Source organism: Lytechinus pictus, chromosome 8 (assembly GCF_037042905.1).
Source record: "Lytechinus pictus isolate F3 Inbred chromosome 8, Lp3.0, whole genome shotgun sequence".
NCBI classification, from domain to species: Eukaryota; Metazoa; Echinodermata; class Echinoidea; order Temnopleuroida; family Toxopneustidae; genus Lytechinus; species Lytechinus pictus.
In genome coordinates this window covers 38,288,508-38,311,142 of record NC_087252.1, presented here as the reverse complement: position 1 = coordinate 38,311,142, position 22,635 = coordinate 38,288,508, and the positions used below count along the sequence as shown (strand labels likewise).

At 36.7% G+C, this 22,635-nt stretch overlaps 2 protein-coding genes across 2 annotated transcripts in view; one reads left to right on the top strand and one right to left on the bottom strand.

Annotated features, from left to right (window-relative positions):
* The first annotated feature begins 42 nt into the window (after positions 1 to 42).
* On the top strand, positions 43 to 15,790 carry LOC135155188 (zinc finger HIT domain-containing protein 2-like). Its single transcript, XM_064104049.1, has 10 exons — positions 43 to 407; positions 5,788 to 5,937; positions 6,735 to 6,877; positions 7,445 to 7,569; positions 8,340 to 8,503; positions 9,432 to 9,501; positions 9,925 to 10,017; positions 10,704 to 10,863; positions 11,815 to 11,958; positions 12,889 to 15,790. Exons 1-10 carry the CDS (start codon positions 307 to 309, stop codon positions 12,999 to 13,001), a joined length of 1,263 nt encoding a protein of 420 aa, XP_063960119.1. The 5' UTR covers positions 43 to 306; the 3' UTR covers positions 13,002 to 15,790.
* Positions 15,166 to 22,635, bottom strand: part of LOC135155187 (NADH dehydrogenase [ubiquinone] iron-sulfur protein 2, mitochondrial-like) — a 22,765-nt gene continuing 15,295 nt past the window's right edge. The window contains exons 8-12 of the mRNA XM_064104048.1: positions 21,112 to 21,317; positions 20,289 to 20,418; positions 19,339 to 19,434; positions 17,877 to 18,018; positions 15,166 to 16,795 (exon numbers count right to left, since the gene is read on the bottom strand). Coding sequence (XP_063960118.1) covers positions 16,758 to 16,795; positions 17,877 to 18,018; positions 19,339 to 19,434; positions 20,289 to 20,418; positions 21,112 to 21,317 — 612 coding nt within the window. The 3' untranslated portion in view covers positions 15,166 to 16,757. The remainder of the gene's footprint in view (positions 16,796 to 17,876; positions 18,019 to 19,338; positions 19,435 to 20,288; positions 20,419 to 21,111; positions 21,318 to 22,635) is intronic.

Sequence of the window (22,635 nt, the reverse complement as noted above, 5' to 3'; positions counted from 1 at the left end):
GTCCATGCAAAAAATTACAATCATATGTAACCCAGAGAGCTCCAGTACGCGGGCTGGAGCTCTCTGGGTTAAATCATATGGTCATTTTTACATTTTTGTACACGGTTTTTGGAAAAAGGTGGGGGGCTGAACCTGTCATCATATCACCATCATCATCAGTACCATCACCATCGTCGTCATTGTCACTCTCAATCTCTTATGCATCTGGCATGCACAGGGATTTTTTTAATTGAAAAAAACTTTTATCATAAAAATCATTCTGATTGCCCTTGTGGTCACTAGGTGGCGCGGCGGCGCTATTACAAGATGGCAGCGCCCATGAACAAAGATGAATCTGGAGATCTGCGTTTGCGTGATGATATTCAAGAAAATGAAACAACTTTGGCGCAGACTAGAGTGTGTAACATGTAAGTCTCTTCATAACTTGTCAAAATGTGTCATTTAATTCTCAATAGTCTAGGAATAAACTCTGAAAATGTTGACATGCTTAGTTGAGCTTATTGAACAACGTTGTCGTTGAGAAGCTTCAGTCCCATGTGTGGAAATCTATGTAAGCTCAATAAAGGACTGTCAATTTTTTATACCTTTATACCTTTATACCGCATCTACTGGAAAAATACAGTTGTTCCTGCAGTCAAGTTTCCAGGTCTATCTTGTTGTCTTCCTATCTTGTTGTCTTCCTAGCTTGTTGTCTTTCTAGCTTGGTTAAGTTCGAAAACTGAGTCTGTGCTATTTGTGCAATGTGCTGTGCCAATTAATGTATTGGAATGAAATAGGCACTATTCCCATGCGTGAACATAATGCCACGCAGACCAGAACTTGTCTAACTTTGTCTTGAAGCCATTGATTGTTGATGCTGTGACTACCTCAGTAGGCAAGGAGTTCCAGTCATTAACCACTCTAACACTGAAGGTGTTTTGTCTCACTGCCAGTCTACTCCTTTTTAAAAATAGCTTGTAAGGGTGGCCACGCGTTGCTTGAGTGGTGGCTGATGTGAAGAATAGGTCTCTATTCACATCATCAATGCCATAAATTATTTTATAGGTTTGTATCATGTCTCCTCTGCGCAGTCTGTACTTGATGGAGGGTAATTTCATTTCACGCAGTCTTCTGCCATAGTCCATTTCTTTCAGGGCTGGTACTAGCTTGGTCGCTCGTCGCTGGACTTTCTCAATAGCCTTCAAGTCAGAAGCATATCTTGGGTACCATATTCCATTCGCATATTCAAGAATTGGTCTCACGAGTGACTTGTACAACCTTTTGATGTTTTCTTTGTCTCTATGCAAGAAAGTGCGTCGAATCATAGCAAGCACACGATTAGCTTTCAAGAAGACTGCGTTGGCTACTTGGGAATGGAATTTCAGTTGAGAGTCCATAATGACTCTTGAAATTTTCAATTTCACTAGCTTAGTAACATGCTCAGTAGACAGTACTCCTCTAAATTCACAGGAATTCTACCCTTTAAATCCACCTAGAGTCTATTTATCAATTCTTTTTTTAAATTGAAATTCGCTATTCTCGGTGAGATAGTAGTGACCACTCCTAGTACCAATGAGGTCCAACATTACATGTATGGACCTCATAGGCGACATCAGTAGTATTTTTGGTTAGAAATCTCTGAGAACAGGATATTTATATATTATATCACAAGTACAAGCTATATTCCTTTCTCTTATTTAAATTATAATTTTATAGTGTAAATGCATCGTTAGCAACAACAACAAATGAAAGAAATGAAGGGGAACTTACATTTTCACAGCTTTTTCCTGATTTTCTGGGCAGCTGCTCTTCTCTTCTGACTCGCGATCGAAGCTGATATGAAGATCACGTGATTCGCGTTCTCGTCAGCTGATCGGTTGGTTATTCTTTTCGTCAGACGTTAATAATATATATTTTATAATGCTAGCATTCATCGCTAATTTAGGTGAAAGAGATTGAAGTTAAACAGCGCCAGGTCGGAATCATAATTATTTTGGAAGAGTGTATTTATACACTCGATCTCATACCTGACGTAGACGGCGCTATTCAACAAATGCACAATCTTCAATATAAAAAATAAAACAGAAAGAACGCCTTGAACACAGGCCAAAATGCCTAACGATTTCTCCGCGGCATTAACAACTATCGTAAAGGGCGCTCCATTTATCAATAAAGATGGATGCTAAGCTGTCTATGGCGACAAAATTTGCCGCAAATATTTACGAAGAATTGTGAGAAATGGTCTGAAAATGCAACAAAAGAACCGGTGAGTACCGATTAAACATTATTAAAGTTGTAAATAGATTATACATACCTTGTAGATTTAGTTTTTAAGGTGATATTAGTGCTTAGTTCTAAGCTAGGGAGGCCCAAACGCGCGTGAGTGGAGTCCCAGTTTATTAGCACGGGTAAGTATTGGGGTGTCGCCTAGAGTGGTAGTGACTAGTGTCACTGTCAGTGAGTAAAGTAACCAGCCGGCGCGGGATCAGGCCGGAGCTCCTGCTCGCAAAGCGGGCTGGATGGAGGGAGTGGAGCCCAGACCACGGAACCGGCGGTACTCCGTAGTCTTCCTTTTCTTCCAGAGTAAGTGCTGCTTCAAGGGGATAAAGATAAACGCACTAGTCGTCATGGTCGTGTGTGCATGTGTGGATGTTGTTGTTGTTGTTGTATACATGTGTGGAACTTTTCACATACCGGTACCGGTACATTTAATTTATTTCATAATAAATTAAGTTGTTGTAGTGCAGTTGCGAATATATACCTGTGTAAGTAAAATCATTCTTGTTTGTGATGTTTACTTCTGCATCCCACTCAAGAAGGCTTTGAAGGCATCAACAGAGGGGTAAATGAATGGATCCTGTCGGAGGTTGTTCCAGTCCTTGCAGGTTCTTGGGAAGAAGCATAGGAATGACTGCTGCAATGGGGTATCCTAAATCGATATCTGTGTCCCCGAGGCCTAGTTGCCCATACTATGGTTGGCAGACACGGGTTCCCACCATGTTAGGGGTAGCAAAAATGCCCCCCCCCCAAAAAAAAAAAAAAAAAAAAAAAAAAAATTATGCACCCACCTCAATTGTATGGATGAAGGTCAATCTTGAGGCAGAATCCTGACATCGAGGCAGATACCGGACCCTCAAAATAGGGGAAAGTTACGCCGCGTTCATTCTCTCGCTTTCAAAATTGCAAACAAAATGGTCGACCGATACCGAGGCTAGAAAATGAATATTCATGATGTAGAGATAGGGGAAAATTTCCCTTTTTTCGCACTCCGCACATGCACCCTAGCCTCGGTATTGGAATTCCCTGATCTCTACGTCATGAATATTCATTTCCTAGCCTCGGTATCGGTCGACCAGCATGTCGAACGTGGTAAACAATGATAGATTTCCCTAAAAACTCCCCATATTCCACATTCATTTTTTGAAAAACAAAGATCTAATCCTTTTTTTTTACGTTTATACACCTTATGCATATTTTGAAATTAAAAAGAGGAAAAGTGAGAGGTTTCTTACCAGACTGATCACCTTCTTGCAACTCTAAAGTCTTCCCATGTTGCGTGATGCAATGGGTTTGACTCTTGACTCACTTTGTGATGATGTATCTACTATGACATGTGCTATGAGTATGTGGCACCGTTTGTTGAACAATTTATAGACAACTTATTATTTAACAAATAATTATTCACATAAATTTTACATTTTAGTTATAAATAATTACTATAATATAAATTAAAAACTGAATTTCAGTTGGCGGAGCAGGATTTGGGGGCTAATTCTTTTGTTTGAAGGGCTCCTTTTTAGGGGTACAAAGTAATTGTGCAGTAAATGCAAATATTCTTCTGTCACACTTTATAATATTGATTTTCTAAATAATCTTGAATATTGTTTGGAACAGATCTTTGGGTGACTCTAGAAAGAATGTTCGCCTCAAAGCATGCATTTTTTGGAAATTTTAGGGGCGTTTTGGGCAGTCGTTGGGGCAAAATCGCCCGTCGCCCTTGTGTATTCTTATGCTGGTATGTCAGTACAGCATAATGTTAGAGCTTTGACCTGATGCTTGCACCATGAGACCTTAAAGGGATGGTCCAGGCTGGATATATTCATATCTAAATAAATAGAGTAAAGTTCACAGAGAAAAATGCTGAAAATTTGATCAAAATCGGATAACAAATAACAAAGTAAATTGAATTTTAAAGATTTGCATTACCGGTACTCCGGTGAAACAGATCTAGGCATGTCTTCATGAATATTCATTAGGTGGGCTGATGATGTCATATTCCCACTTGTTCTTTTGTATTTTATTATATGAAATTAGGTTTATTCAACATTTCCTCCCAAGAACTAAAAAAATAGGATTGACAACTGATTAAGTGCATTAGTTATTTATTGCCGCAACTTATATCATCATAAAAGAGACACATCATTTTAATACACATGTATGAAAAAAAAGAAACAATTATGATTTCATGTAATAACATAAGGAAAAGGAAAGTGGGGATGTGACATCATCAGCCCACCTAATGAATGTTCATGATGATGTGCATATAACTGTTTTCACAAAATATTGATAAACTTTAAAATTCAATAACTTTGTAACTTGTTATCCGATTTTGATGAAATTTTCAGCATTTTGCTCTGTGAATCTTACTCTATTTATTTAGATATAAATATTTTCAGCCCGGACCATCCCTCAAAGCAATTGAATGCAGGATTTAGGGTTCGAGAGGCTTTAAACCTTTACTCTATCTCTGCCTCACTTGTTCACTGCACCCACCTTGCCCGTAGTGAATCTACAATGTACATGTAGGTCTATGCAACATACAATACACATTTTAAAAATTCTTTAAAATATCACTTTTGTAACCGAAAATACTCGGTTCCATACAGTCATGATTTTGTTTTCATCATTAATTTTGGGATCATTCTTTTATATTCACCATAGTGCTCAAAACCTTTAATTTTGAGCATATTTTTGCGCCGGCTCTCTATTAGTGGAAAGTAGAGTTGGTCTGAATTGTCACCAAACTATCTCTCATTTTAATTTAGAAAAAAAAATTAAAAGTTAAAGAATTCAATTTACTTCAGAGCCAAGTTATATGATGGACAGCTGTAATAGAAACTGACAGTGTCAAAAAATGCAGGCATTTATCCCCAAGAACAAGAGAAAATATGCCAAACATTGCCAACCTTTTTTCACCTCATCATAATTTTTTGATGTGTGCTCTGATTCATGCTTATTTTTCATATTGTACATGTAGACTAGGTAGAATTCATGCCATTTTTGAGGATAACTGGACATATTACCTTTTGAATATAGATCAATTTATATCAAAATATCTATCCGAATGATTCCTATGTTGATTGTGTACATTTGTATGCGTGTATGTATGTATATGTATGTGTGTATGTATACATGTATAATATGTGTGTATATGTGTATGTATGTATAATTATGTGTATGTATATCACCTGCATGCTTATCACACTCCCTTCTATTATTTATGTCATGATGCATTTACTATTTATAAGTAGACATAAGTTGTTTCTCTTTTTGACGAAATACTATTTAATTTTTGTTTATCTGCTTATATTCCTTGAATTGTATATTTGTTTTGTATTATTTTGTACTTCTTGTTTTGAATAAAATATTGGCGAATGCCAGTGACATTCTAATAAATTCAATTCCATTCAATTCACATAAGCTTTCAGTTTTATTAGTTGCCAAATACTGGAACGTGTTTTTGAGGATTTTATTTGGTTTTAAGAAATGAAAAATAAACAAAATCACAATTTTTTTGGTCTCACAAAGGTGCGTGAAAGTCCAGGCATCATACACCTGCCCAAGATGCAACATTTCCTATTGCTCCCTCGCTTGTTACAAGAGCGAGAAACATGCCAATTGCTCCGAGTCGTTCTACAAAAACAACTTCATCCAGGCGCTGAAAGAAACCAAAGGAAGGTATGTTGCAGCACTAGGTACTCATATCACAGTGACACTTCATGACCCATCTTTGGTTGGACTTGATAGTAATAAAAGGGCCCCGTCTTACAAAGAGTTGCGATTGAAAAGAGTTGCGATTGATCCGATCAATCGCAACTATGGGATCTTGTGAAAGCCATCAACATCAACATCTATTATGCATGTTTGTTCAAAATATTTTCTAAGTATGATGTATATTCATGCATTAATTGTTTTCTTGAAAATTTACTGTGCTTCTCTTTGTTTACAAAAGACATTGTGCAAATTATGACACTGATAGATTTCCATAGAGTTACTATTGATTGTATCAATCGTAGCTCTTTGTAAGACGGGGCCCTGAATTTGTAGCAATTTGATAGTTATCCTTTCGAATGTTGGCATGATGAGAAGGATCTAAAAGTGCTTCTTTGAATCAATATGAATTAAAGAATGAATGTCAATTCATTCAAAAGCCTATAACAAAATGATACAAAGTGCTGTTTCCATGAGTAATGGTTTGAGAAACCCTATGAAGAAAGGCTTTATGAGTTGGGCTGGGAAAAACCAAATTTAATGACCGACACGGGATTACATGAGTAAAGTCAATAAGGGCTTATACATATACTGTGTTTTTCCTGAAAGTCAAATAATTGACCTCGTATTTATTCAGCCAATGCTTTCTTTTTCAAGAAAGGCAATCTTTTTAATTTACTAGATGTTTATTATGAAAGCATAATTATTCTTTTTGAGCCACTGCGTTGAAAATTAAAATTGTATTATCACATTCCTGCCGATAGCTCTGATGACAAAAAGGCTGTGCTGGAGATGCTTTCCAGGCTTGACGCAGAAGAAATTGGTAATGACAGCGATGATGATGATGATGCAGATGACAGTGAAGGGACTGAAAGTCTGGAGAAAAGACTAGCTGGTCTAGATCTTGGTAAGAAAGGTTCCCCATCCCCTCTCATCTTGGCCCTGTACCACAAAGCTTTGCGATCGATCGTAGTGGGGATTTTTACGCTTGATTATATTGATCTGTGTGCAATGAAGTACGATGTATTCAAATCAACGATAAGATATCAATATCTAATATGTGTGTTACAGGATGCATGCTTTTAACTCTTTGCTCTCTCCAAAGGCTACTGGATTACTTTCATTGGTAGTGTGGCTAACTATATACAACTATCAAAATAACTTAGTTCTCCTTGTTTTACTGGGAGCTACAACCCACAAGTTTTTATAAACTTTTCAGTAGTTTTTTGTTTTTCTCTTTACATGTTGTTTTCATTCTTGTTGATATTGCATATTGAAAATAAATGAATTAAACTGAACTGAACTGATTTACTCAAAATGAACAATCATGGACTTGGGTAGTCCTTAGACTTATACTCAGAGTGCATGTGATGTGTACCCCATCCCTCCCTTTGAACTGTTGAAGGTCATACGTTTTTATCTTGTAATTAGAGTAAGTCTATGACAATATTATTTTGTATTTACAATTCTTCAGACAATGAGCCTGATAAAGTGTGGGAGAAGTTGACCAGGCAAGAGAGGCAAGAGTTTGAAGAGGTCGTGCGTGCGGGAGCTTTGGGATCTATGCTGGAACAATGGACCCCCTGGTGGACCAAGCATGTAAGTAATCTGTTCTTAATACAAATAATAATAACAATAATTAAACGGTTCTTGTATTGCGTATATCACATTATGATATAATGTTTCTATGTGCTTCCAAAGTCCTGACTTGGACACTATTACCCTGGCTTTTAGCCTTACAGCGCACAAGCATTTGAAGGAGTGAATTCCTGCCAAATACCCATTTACCTTAACACCTGGGATGTGTGCAGCATAATGTGTATAAATTTCTCTTTCTGAGGGAAATAATGGCATGGCTCAGATTTGAACCCATGGCACTCTGTTGCAAAGTTCAGGGACCAATCCACTGGACCACAATGTTCCAATAATGCAAGATTCTGGGTGCATTGGGTCAAATAAAGAGATTCAATAACTCCCTGAAACCATGACGTGCAGCATAATTTAAAGTCCAATGGGGGGGGGGGGGTGGCCTTTTAGGCCCCTTCCCCTTAAGATCTCGGCCGCGGATCGCAACAAAAATTTGCACGAAGGTAGAGAATGACATAATCTTCGCCATTGCATTCTAAATTGCAAAAAAAAATCATATGCTAATTTATTCATGAAATCATACGGTTTGCTCTATTTCACTAAACAATGATCCTAGAGAGCTACTTTTTTGTGAGAATATTTTGTGTGGCATTCATAACAACTACAAAAAAAGAGAAAATTTCTACCAAAATTAATGTCTGATATATTTTATTGTTTTTACAATTTTTTTTGTAACTCTTTGTTTTTTCATCTTCTTATTTTTGTCACAACAATGTCCCCAGGACAGGGAACTCATCAGTGAGGTAGAGGAGGAAACGCACAAGAAGAAAGGGTCAAAGGTCACCACCTCTGACCCTCCCATGCTGCTAGACTCTGTCCCCAGGCTTTCTGAGCTGCTCAAGACTCCAACATCGCCTCTCATTGTCTTCAATATGATCAATGTGCTGTATCCTTTGATATTATTTTGAAGTTTTGGAAAAACGCAATCTTAGTTCATGACTGTAGGTTACATAAAGCTTTGTACACACCATCCAGTTCAAGTTCATTGTAGACAGTGGATTAATTTCGAGGTGAATATTGTTCTTATCTTTAAAAAATTATATCCATGGGGAAGTGTTTTCATACAAATTTCTGTCAGTTTGGAGGTTAAATGCTTTGCCGTATGTAATAAGATCCTGTCCATCAGTTGAGACGTTCAAACTTAAACTAAAAACCTATCTGTTCAAATAATTCCCATACATTTCTTTACCCCCTTTTCTAATTTTGTTCTCAAGCATCTCACCAGCTCTTAATTGCAGCGCAGTAGAATATATATGCACATAGTTTCTGCGCTATATAAATCAGTATATATTATTATTATTAAATTCATGAAAAAAAACAACTTAATATGTCTATGACAGTTCAGCAGTACCCTCAATTTGAAGCTATCACCTCTGAGCAAGTACATTCTTCAATGAAGGCAGTTGCCTAGAACAATAAGTTTTTAGGGACTTCTTAAATGATTCAACAATTGGGGATCGTTTTTATGTATTAGAGGGAGTTTGTTCCATTCCATTGAGGATGCAACATGAAGGTTCTATCTCCGGTCTGTTTTCATTTAGTTGGATGTGTGTTAATATCAGTGGGTCTTCGAAGGATCTTGTTCTTCTACCTGGGACATAAATTTCTAAACAATCAGGCAAATATTTTGGGGCTAAGTTATTGAGTGATTTGCATAGCAAAAAGTACTTGCAAACAAAAGTGATATCTACTTCCATGTCTAAAGTTGTTTCACTTTAATTGAAGTGGGTCAGATACAATAGACAATTTTATCACTGATTAATGTAATGTTCATTTGATAGCTTTACTATTATCCTTAAACCATCGTGATTCAGATATTGCTATGCTTTTGTTGTGAGATTTTACAATGGATCACATATGGACATACCGCTACATGCATGCCAGGTATTCAATCTTCTTCAGTCTTATCATTTTGTTATTTGAAAATTATGGAGAGACCAGTGAAATGCATGCTCTTTCATTAATATATTATCTTTCCAATGAGAGATGATATTTTTGGTCTCTCCTTGTTCTTCTTATTCTCTTTCTGTTCTTCTTCTCCTTCTTTTGGTTTTTTTTCTCCTCCTTTTTCTTCTTTTCTATTCTCCTCCCTCTTCTTCCCCTCTTATTTCTTCTTCTTCTCCTTCCCACCCTTGATCTTCTTCCACAAGTTTCTTCTTTGTCTTCTTTTTCTGCTCCTACATACATGTATTTTCTCTTCATGAGTTTAATTTTGTTTGTTTGTTTGTTTTCTTAAATTGTAACGTTGTCTTTACTTACAAATGCATTCAGAAATTTCCACCTGTTTTTTCATCCCTGTGTTTACAGAGCTTTCTAGAAGTGTGTCCTGGAATGTCGGCTAATGTCAGTTTTTCATCGACAGAGGATGCTATTGAAAGTGCAATACAGACCATTACTCAGGCAAGCATGGGAGATGATATCTTTGAAGTATCAATGCCCTTTACAACTTCAGATTTTGTTACCTTAATTAATTGTATGTATCTGATAATTATCTTGGTTGGTTTGAAAATAATAATGGTATTTACATCAAGATTGTTACACCCCCCAAAAAAAACAAAAATCAAAATCTCTTGTATTGTAGCATATATATTTTCGCAACTTCGCCCAAAGTTTGTATTTTTCCTTCAATTACATTTTTTTTTAGCCTGTCTTAAGCCGTGTTAATTCTGTATAAAACTATTCCAAATCATTACTAGATTATTTGACTGTTTATGCCCTAAAACAGCTATGATGATGAATTATCAATTTTACATGAAAATTAATTTTGTTTGGGTGCCTGATTACAAGATTTATCTCTTTCTTTTCTCTTGAGATAAAACCTTATCCAAAGCTTGGAAAATATTTTGTCTGTAGCTTTCTGATATTTAGGTACTAAATTTGTTAGCCATTTATAGATTCCTTGTAGCTTTGGCCTAGACAAGTTTTGCTTCATTATGTTCTTGCGATGATTTGTTTGTTTTCGCAGCTGATAAAACAAGTCAAATTCTACATGTTTCTCAGAAATCAAAGCAATTTTATCATTCAAAAACAAGTTTGGCTCCATTATTACTGATATTCTTACAATCATCTGTTGTTTTTTTTAACAGCTGAAATCTGTCTCGAGCGAAAGAAAGCATTTGGTTTCTCTCATCCAGGATGTTATTCATATCATGCTTGGTAGAAGCAAATCGTCTCCATCTTTCTATGTAGAATCTGCACTATCAGACCTTCATCAGCTTCTCAAACAAGCAAAACTGATATACAAAGGTATGTTGATTAGACTTGTGGGTATAGTTGGGGCGTTGTGGTCTAGTGGTTTGGACTCTTGTCTTCCAATCAGAGGGTTGAGGGTTCAAATCCCAGCCTTGTCGTGTTTTCCTTTAGCAAGAAATCTACTACATTTCGCTGAATTTTATGAGCTCAATAATCCCACTCAACTTGACAAAATGAGTCGGGAATTCGATAGAAGACGTTGGAATTGGGTAGGTCATGTGTTCAGAAAGCAAGATGACTATCATTGTTACATTGCTTTAACATGGAAACCAGGAGGAAAACGTAAAAGGGGTAGACCGAAAACAAAATGGAGGAGTTCTGTAGAGAAGGAGAGAAATACCTACAGATGGAAGAGTTCGAATGAGGCCAGGGGTTGTGCTAGAGACCGCCAAAAATGGAAAGAAAGCGTGGAGGTCTTATGTGCCTCAGGGCACGAATGAGTATAGTAGTAGTAGTGCTGAATCCTAAACCAGGTGGAGGTACTGGGGTACCCAGCAGGAATGATTCCTTGGATGCACTATAGATGGCGCTATACAAATGCCTATTACTATTTTTAATGATTGTTGAAAGGTTGTATACCCGCTGAAATTATGACTTTTAAATATTCCAAAGAAACCACCTGCATTATATTTTTTCTACAACCAAGCATCACTGAATACCAAAAAGTAATGCACAATGGAATTGAACTTTTATAAAATGGAATCTATATAAGTAATAAGTAACAAATAGAGCAGCTGCTTCATAGGACATGAGAAATTCAAAACATTTATTTAAAAAAATCATAGCATTCTTACTCCTTGAAGGATTTGTCAAACCTTCAGCAATATTTTCTCTATGTTTTATTCTTGTACAAAAGAAAAACAAAATTATTGTCAGAGTGAGCTTCGTGCATGTAATTGAGAAAGTTTTGTGATCCTAGGTTTCATTTTCCTCTTTCATTCCTAGTGCCAGAAACAAGTCGCTCTGATATCAAGAAATCCAAATCAGCGATGTTCCTAGCCAAGAAGAAGGTGACCTTTTATCTAGCTTGGGTCAGGGAGAACAGAGGAGTCATGAAATTGAAGGCTGCTGAAGTCAAAGTGCTACATAGTAAGTTTATAGCAATTTGATGTTGGTATTAAAACTGTTGATTCGTCTATTGCCAACTCGTCCACTCATCACATGGTCTATCTTCATTTATTCTAATGCCATTCCATCCATCAACATTTTGTCTTACAGCCGTTTGGTCCAATAATCACTTCGTCTAATCACCAGTTCGTCTATGAGCATTTCGTCTTGTAACCAGTTGGTCTAATACCTATTTTCTCTTAGTAATTAATTTCGCCCAATTAGACCAAATGGTGTTTGGACTAAATGGCTATTGTACCAGCTGGTTATTAGATGGAATGGTGAGTGGACGAAATGACAATTGACCATGTGGATGTGGACAAACTGATGGTAGACCAAATGACAGTAGACGAGTTGGTAATTTGACGAATTGACATCGGACCAAACGGAGGTAAAGCATGATATTTCTCTTGTGAGATTGGGAAGAAGAAATAAGATGGAGGAGTAGGGGAAGAAGAGGAGGAAGAAATGATTGAGGTGGAGGAGGAATAGAGAGAGGAACAAGAGAAGAGAGTAGTAAAAAGAAAGAGGAAAAGGCAAAAGAGAAGTAAGATGAAGAGAAAGAAAAATTAACTCGCCACCCGCCACGGACAGAATCACTCCTGCGCCATATTAATTTCAAGGAGAAACTTTAAGAGCAGTTTTACATGGACTATGCTAATTTAGCTCTGAATAGCTTTTGATTGGTTTATTGTAAAGAAAAAGCTTTGTGTGTACTCAGTACAATGTGAAGCATACATCACTATCGTGTATGAGTGTATGAACAATAGACTTGAAGCACTTTGTGTGTATTGTGAATGGCAGTCTGCTGTATGTGACTCTAGTCGAACGACGTGGCCAAAGAGAAAAGTAAATCAATTTATTATTGTGTCATGAAATATCAATGTTTTGTTTATTTCTCTCTGTTTTCAGAAACCATGGAGAGGGATGTACAGAAACACGAGTTGGTGAAGGCTGGAGTAGAGAAAAATATTGCGGCAGTGCAACCTAGAAAAACCAGCAAGCTTATTGAAGAAATCAGCTGACCTCTCCATTAAACATTTGGCCACGATGATGAAGGAAGAACTTTCATTTAATTAGTCATGTAATTTATGGAGCTTAACCATGCAAAGACTGGGCCATTTTTATGCGTAACAAGACTGAGGGGGTGCTGATTCAGCCCCCCCCCTTCCCTCGGAACATAGCCATCGACTGAGCAATCGTGAAAAAAAAATTGGCATGCATGTTGACCAAGGCATAATCAATAAAACTGGTTAAGTCAAATTCACCACAAATCTCTTTATGTACACTTAGACATGAAATCATAGGTTTGCTCTACATGTATAAGTTAATAAAACCTTGGAACTGTCATTTTTTACAAACTGTTATTAAGATTCTAATGAAATTTTCCTGTACTTTAGGAAAGATGTGTGTCAGTTTTTGCTATACATCTTTGGGGGTGAATCAGACCGCTGCCCCAGTATTTTTAGGGGTAACTTATCTTTCATTGCTATGAAAGAGTATTGAGATCAGAATTTATAATTGGACCTACAGTAAATTTGCCAATGTTGTTCTTCCGTCGTCCACCTGCCACATGTTGAATATTCAGCCAATTTAAGGTAATTTTTATGCAAATTATGCAAAATGTGTTTTACATACCTCTTTCTTGTAAATCGGACAGATTTCTTTTATCCCAAAGGTTTGACTCCAGCAAAATTGCCTATATATGTTTGGGTTTAAAGCAGAAATCTGATGTTGTGTATAAATTAGCATAATCAATGAAATCACACATTTTTTTTGGAAAAAATTAGTTATGCATACCAGCAATAATTTTGTTGATTATGCCACAGGGTCTGCCTATTTTCAGCGCAATCGGGTCGGAAACAGACAAGTTCCCGAGTTGTAGGTGATTTACTGTCTCAAACAGAATATTTTTACAGTAAAAAAGAAATTGTTACAACAAAATATTTGTCTGTGTTGGTGTACTTTGTCGTAAACACACCCACTAACAATAGTCAGGTTTTTGTCAGAGTGCTTGGTGCGAGAGTATTGCTACTTATACCCTTTGTAGTGATCCCGAATCCGGCCGGTAGTCATAGTGTCTTCCTTATTTTTAATTCTTTCTTGCTCCGGATTTGTGCTTCTTTCTTCTGCTCAGATTACCTCTTTTTCTCTTTCCCCAGTGCTCCTTTCTCACTTTACTCTCAGTGATCTTATCTTTTTGCTCATCCTTCTTTCTTTCGTTTATCTCTTTCTCTCACCATTTCTTGCTATTTGTATAAGCCGGTCATTATCGGTCATGAAATATGTATCGTTTTATTTCCCATAAAAACAAAGACATAGCTTTAGCCCCCGCCCACATGCTATAAAGAGACAATGTATCATTTCCAAACTGTCCAAAATCAGCTTCATCATACCAAGAAGATTCTATGACTGGAGTTCCAACAATCAACAAATTTATTCAAGCAGCTGTTCATTTCTAAAGAAGCACAAAAGAAAGAACGGCAATTAGGATCCTTTTGATGTCCAGCTTCGAAGCCGCCAGTTTCAGTGAAGAAATCCGAGGGGTGAAATTTTACGAATTTTCATTTGTATCGATTTTCTATCTTTCATATTAATAACCAAACTAAAATTTGAATGCATGACAAAACATCAATAACCAAGCACTATTACGAGATATTTGCCCAGATTATATCAATTAACCTTTAATTAGTGAAAAAAGAAAGAATTTGACCTTTACTGAAACCAGATTTTAACACTTCCGATCGTTTGCGGCGAATGAAAATTTCAAATGTGGTCGGTGGAATATTGTTGTTCATTACTGTATATGCCAGATGAGTGCCCGCACATGTCCAGTCGAGCAAATTTGAGTCATATTTCAGGACATATTGCATAGATTATTTTCGCATGCCTCCGAATTATGTACTACACATATAACCAGACCGGATGCGGCGAAAAAGTAATTATCACAAAAGCATATTTCCTTTTCTGTATGACCTATAGCTGCGGAGTCATGTGGGAATAATTTTGTCTACACAATTGCAAGAGATGTTGAGCAAAGTGCATGCCTGACATACTTTCTGCTGGCGGCTTCGAAGCTTACTCAAAGGGATTTTGTTTGCTGTTACTCCATCTCATTTAAACCTCCTTGATCGTACTGTCAATCACATGACTTCATGACATTACAGAAATAAAAAAAAAAACACAATATCAATTCAGTTAACTTTATTTTTTCTTTCAAACAATGGTACTCGTAGCGCACTGTTTACACTGGCCTGCTATAAGGTTTAAGTAAACTTTTAACCTGCTAAACATGTTTTGATTTCAGTTTAACACATGTACCCTAGACAGGTTGAGGGCTTAACAGGTCAAGGAAATCAGAAATTCCAAGTAACATTCAGAAAGTCTTCAATATCTGAAACACTTCTGTTTACCTCTATATGAGCAAGCTATGTAGTCATAAAATGCAAAAAGTTTTAATACTATAAATATATTCAACACAGTTCATGGCACACACAAGGATGAGCATTGTGACTAACTATTAAGAAATGCATTGCATGTATAAATTCAACATTCGTTCCTTTAAATCTCTGCTCTTCCAATATTCACTTTTGAGAGGTTGCTTTTACAGGATTTCAATATCTATGTTTGACCGATTGATTTATTTACAGAATATACATTAAACTTTAAATACGTGAAGTAATGATATCTTTCCCTTTTTAAAAAGCATTATTAATTATCCTTCACAGAACCAAACCCTATGCTCTATATTTGTTAACATTGATACCTGAAATATGTGGTTTTTATCATAAGAAAAGGTAATTGTTAACCCCCCCTAGTATAAGAATCAATAAACTCAAACTTTTTCGAAAATTGGAATTACAACTCGTCATTATTTACAATATTAATACTTTGCTACCGACATCATTAACCAACTGCATACTGTAATTTGGCGTGGTAAATTGCCATTTCGTCTATTGCCAACTGGTCCACTCATCACATGGTCTACCTTTATTTCGTCTAATGCCATTTCGTCCAACATTTTGTCTAACAACCATTTGGTCCAATCATCACTTTGTCTAATAACCAGTTCATCTATTACCATTTCATCTCATGAACATTTGGTCTAATATCCATTTCATTGTCTATAACTTTGCCCAATTAACACTTAGTCCAATAAGACCAAATGATACAGTATATGGACTAAATGGCTACTGGACCAATTGGTGATTAGGCGAAATGATGAGTGGAAAAAATGGCAATTAGACCATGTGGACAGTGGACGAACTGATGGTAGACCGAATGATAGTAGACGAGGTTGGATGAATGGGCTGGCATTAGACCAATTGATAATGAACCATTTGGTGTTACCGTTCCAAAGCCAATGGAAATTCAAGAATTCAGAAGCCAATCGGGTTTAATCAAACTGTTATCTTCCAGATAGGAGCTCTAAATACAGATTTCACAAACAGTCAACCTGCTTCACCAACTACCCGTATACATGGATAACCTGTGGAAAGACCATTTCCCAAGAATATAATTCCTCATTGAATCATGTATGTAAGGATCCTGTCCTTAAAAAAAAAAAAACTTTCTTTAAATACAGCTTTCGCTTGTAATTGTGATATAATTATAGACAGACCCACTTGTACTATCAGTTGAAGATGGGTATTTTCAGTAGATATCATTAAATAATCTCTTCAGGAAAACTTGTGGAATTTTTAATCATATCTAACTCCCCCCCCCCTCGAAGATTTCTTGAATTGATGAGTATGTGACGGTCTGAAGATATGAAGGTAGGTCTATCTGTCCACTTCTCCAAACACAACATCCAGTGTACCTGCAAACAAGAAAAAAAAGTCTGTTAAAAATGAAAATTATCATTTCTGGTAAACATGTGTATGAATAGGAATAAGAAATCAGATAACCCAAACTAAAGACAGACGTTACAATCATCAAATACGGTTTGATTACACATTTGAGATTACATGTACAATTATGAGTATCTTCTCTTTGACCTTGATAGATCACATGAAATTTGTATCTTCTCTCAAATTACCATGGCTTGAGAATTTCAAGTGAAGTGCGGATGGAGAGAAGTGGGGATATGTCTTACAATCAGGTTGATCAGTTCATACAGGAACTTTATTAACTGGCGGGGGCCCATCTTACGAAGAATTCTGGGGCCGATTGCACGAAAGGGTCTTTCCAAGGACCGTCTTTCGTGTCGCCCATCTTTTATGATGCGCTATAAGCGGGGTATTTCTGAAATTTATGATAAACAAATAAAATTCGTAAGCTTGCTTTTAAATCAAATTTTATACAATTTCATGAGATATCACATCATTTTATAAACAAATATTTTGTTTATTTTAACGGACAAATAAAATGTATTTGCAGATAATTTATTTGAAATGCGTTTCACATGGCGTATCATAAAAGATGGGCGACACGAAAGACGGTCCTTGGAAAGACCCTTTCGTGCAATCGGCCCCTGATTGATCCGATTAATTGCAACTATGGAAATAAAGCAACGTCAACACATAAAATACATGTTAGTTCAAAATATTTTCTAGATATGATGAATGGACATACGTTGACTGTTTTCTTGACAATTCGGTATGGTTCTCTTTGTTTTCAAAGGACATTGAGCACATTCCCTAAAGAAAAATATTATATTGATGGATTTCCATATACTTGAGATTGATTAGATCAATCATAACTCTTTGTAAGACGGGGCCCGTCTGAGGCCAATCTTTAACGTCACCATCTGAAAGAAGTGACCCGTCGGGCTCGAACTTTGAACGTCCGCATCAATTCATGACTTCTAAAATGTAGCCTGGATTACAAGCGCATGCCACAACTCCCATAAAGCAATACAAACTTCTCACTCAATCAAAAGCAAAATTACAAGCACTCACCGATGATTGCTACAACATCGGCCAACATGTGACCCTTGCACACTTTGTCAAGTCCGGCGAGATGCATGAATCCGGGAGCGCGGATCTTACACCGGTAAGGCTTGCTGGAGCCGTCGGAAACCATGTAAACACCAAACTCACCCTGTCAAGGAAATGATGATGATGAGCAAATGAAAGATGGGGGGGGGGGGGGGAGAGACAATGAGAAAAATAAGAATAAAACAATTAGAGTAGAATGAATATGGTGGAAGAATCAGAGTAGGGCGGAGAGAGGAAAGAGAGACAGGGGGGGAGGGAGGAGAAAAAAGATGTGATGGAAAAAGAAATTAGAATGAGAGTTTAAAGACAAAGAGAGGAAAGAGAAGTAAAATGAGAATATAAGATGGCCATGGCGTAACTTCTTTCAACAAAAAATTGGATTCCGCCCCCCCCCCCCCCCCCCGCTGAGATCTCGACCTTCGATCGCACGAGCGCCGCAAAAATTTCCACAGTGGTAGTGTGCGATATAATCTACAAGGCTGTATGGTTAATTTTTTTAAGTAATAAGATTTTTCATTTAATGAACTAATTATGGTAATTTATTCATGAAATAAAACATTTGCTCTTATTGATCGATTGGCCGATATGGCCTTTTATTTGCATCCAAGATAAAATCATACATTTAACATGATAAAACAATATTTACAAATATTATAAAGAGGCAGAGGGATAAAAAAGCAAAATACAATTTTAGAGATAACAATTACAACAAATGAAAGCACAACATACAAGTATCGGATGCAGGGGACCAGCACAGGCCGAAGGCCTATCAAGGCTAGTCCCCGAACATAACATAACAATAAATAAAGCATACACCAATACAAAAAAGGGCGAAAACAGGCAACTGATAGTCTATTGAATGAACGATTGATTAATAAGATATGATTTGTATTGTCTTTTAAAAAGAGACATTGACTGGCAAGATTTCTGTTCTGATTTCAAATTATTCCAAACAATAGGTCCTCTGTAATTAATAATGTAACGAGAAAAATCATATTGGTACTTTGGCAAGTATAGATCATTATAGTGTCTTGTTGCATAATCAACTTTCATACTGCCTCAACCTGCTGATTTTTAATTTACAGACTCTGTTTAATCAGTAAAAGTAGAAATAATGATACATTTATGAAATTTGGCTAAATACACAATTTGCATTGGATTTGTACATGGATTTCCCTTTTTTGAGCTGTTTTGGGTCCGACATGCACTTACATAACATTGCGTAGTTTGGTAACAGCGTACCCGGGCATCGCAAATTTGGTCTCAAAAGTTGCGCGGATTTATCGTGAAAAATGTAGAGGGGGCCTTTTAGGGTCAATTGATTTTTCTCAAACCTTCATCAATATTTTTCATTATTTCATCTGCTGTTTTAACAACAAAGTTTTCTTCAGGGTGAACTTCCCCTTATAGGATAATAACTCACCTTTGGTGCTTCAATGGCAGTGTATGTTGCTCCTGGAGGAACTTGGAAACCTTGAGTGAAATGCTTGAAATGATGGATTAGGGATTCCATAGAGTCCTGGAATGACGAAAAATATGATCCAAGAGGTTAGGTATATAATTATCACCGTCATTATATCTGTCCAGATCGGTAGACTCTTCTTATTAACGTTAACCCTAACAATTATCAAATTCTCATCATAATATTCAATATCTTTCAACATCATCATAATCATCATCATCATCACCATCATCACCTTCACCATCACCATCATCTTCACCATCACTAGCATCATCATCATCATAATCCTCATCACCATCAACCTCATCACCATCATCACGAACATCATCTTCACCATCATCATCATCATCACCACCACCATCATCACCACCATCATTATCATCACCACCACCATCTTTAACATCATCCTGTTCTCGCACTCCCCATCACCTCACCTTCATGTCAGCTCTTCTTGATGGAATACCCTTCTTATCAACATAAACCAGCATCTTAACCACAACAACAATCATCATCCCCATCCTATCCTCCCGTTCTCACCTTCATCTCAGCTCTGCTTGGTGGACTGATCTTATTATCATCCACCTTAATCTCGCCTTCTGGCATCTCATTCAAACACTTATGGATGATCCTAAGAATACCCTTCTTATCAACCTAAACCAGCATCATAATCACAACAACAGTCATCATCACCAGTATCATCCCCATCCTATCCTCCCGTTCTCACCTTCATCTCAGCCCTGCTTGGCGGACTAATCTTATTATCATCCACCTTAATCTCGCCTTCTGGCATCTCATTCAAACACTTATGGACGATCCTAAGAATACCCTTCTTATCAACCTAAACCAGCATCATAATCACAACAACAATCATCATCACCAGTATCGTCACCATCCTATCCCTCCTTTCTCACCTTCATCTCAGCCCTGCTTGGTGGACTAATCTTATTATCATCCACCTTAATCTCGCCTTCTGGCATCTCATTCAAACACTGAAGGACGATCCTAAGACTCTGTCTCATCTCCTCAACTCGGCAAAGATACCTATGAAAAAAAAGACATTGGTAAAAAAAAAATTAAACCCCTGAATTTTGTTGTACTTAGCATGGCTCAAATGGACAAAAAAAAACATCCAGTAAGACATTAAAGAAAATATGTGTAGACACTTTCATATCTGTTATCACTGAAAACCACAATTTAATTCATTTAGGTGTTGGTAAAATAAAATTGTTTAAACAAAAAAACCTGAATTTTGTTGTACTTAGCATTGCTCAAATGGTTTTTAAAAAAGCATCCAGGAAGACGAAAAAGAAGAAAAAATGTGCAGACACTTTAATATCTGAAAGTGAAAATGTCACAACTTAATTTCCATGCATCTATGAAACACAAGAAGGGCATGTAAACACACAACTCACTCATTATATCTAATAATTCAGGCCTTGAGGGGGAAAAACAACAATAAAAGAAACAAGATTGAAAGAAGGGAGGGATAAAATAGATCTAATGGTTTTCCCAAAAGTATCTGAACTTCATCGAACAAAGAGATTAGGATTGCTACACCAGCGTATGACACTGGCACCAGTCTAACGGTCCCAAACCGGTAAAAATTGTTGCCGGGCCAGTACCTTTTCAGAAATAGCAAGATTTACTGGAAAAACTGGGTAACTACTGGTCCCACATGAACAAGTTGGACCAGTAGAAAAAAAAAGGTTAGTGTGGAGCCCTGGCTACACCAACCTGTCGTAGCAGTCTCCCTTGGATCCTATAGGGATGTCAAAGTTCATCTTCTCGTAGCCGTCATACGGCTGGACCTTCCTCAGGTCCCACTTGATCCCGGATCCACGCAGCAGAACCCCGCTGAATCCGTAGTTGAGGGCGTCCTCGGCCGTTACCACACCAATGTCGACGGTACGATCCTTCCAGATGCGGTTGTTCGTCAACATCTGTGATAGGGAAATTACGGAACAAGGAAATATTACACACCAGGAAACCAGACCTGCCAACCTCTAGGAATGAAAAACTGTATTCTGTGATAAAAAAAAAATGTATTTTTCCCCCAAAAAGTGTATTTCATAATAAAATGCTTGGCGCACTCGCTCATCGCGGCGCTCAAGCTGCATGCAAGCTAAAATGCGCACTGCTCTTGCAGATGAAAAAAAAAACATTAAAACATGTGTATATCTTCACACTGGTTTTAACAAAATGATTGAAAAAAAAAGTTACCTGAAATTACATTTATCTATTAACCATATTTGTGTACGTTTTATGAAATAGAGACATATAGAGATTATTTTTCTCAATAAATTACGATTTAGTAAAAAAAAAAAAAAAAAAAAAAAAAAAAGTATTTTTCAAAGAAAACACGTATTGCCGTATTTTGGTTGCAAAAACGTACTAAATACGGCTAAAACGTACTGGTTGGCAGGTCTGGGAAACGCTTCTGACCATAATCTTCATATTTTTCACTGATTTGAGGATTTGTTCATAAATAGATAACTTGTTTTTTTTTATAGGTAATTATTTGAAATCAACGTAAAATTTAAAGAAACTGGCAGTATACTAAACAAATTATTAACACATACGCTACCCACTTTTTCATAAACTCATAATAGCACATGCATGAATCATATAGTTTTTAATCCTTTATCATTTTATGTTTTCGTCATTTGAAATACCTCTTGCCTATTTGTTTAATGCTTTCTGTTAATTTGTTAATCATTTCCGATTTTATTATAGTTGAATACCTCAATGGCATACACACTATTAATTTCCCAGACACACAATTCACTTTCAGTTAATATTTCTTTCTAGAATTCCACAACACAATTAGTTTCAATACAATACTTTATCCGTAATATTTATTTTGTAATTATCTATGTTACTGTTTGAATATTTTTTTGTCATTATCACCTTGCAATACATCGCAATTTGGCCTTGGCCGCGATGATGTCTTGCTTTTATTAATAAACCATTTATCTATCTATCTATCTATTACACATAACTATGGCGAAGAATATTGAGGGATTCTCGACTGCACACATTTAATATTCATCCCTCCGCCAATCCTAGATCAGGAAAATATTACACATCAAGAGGGGCAGCTCCTGGGAGTTTTTTTTCACATGCTCTTCCGCGTTTCTTCACTTTTCTCCCGAAGACACACAACTCTCATCAGATCATGTTCACTCACATGGGCAAACTTGAGTCAAGATGACTTCTCTGGTAATAATCTTTCCTGGATTAAGTTACATCTTGGATCAA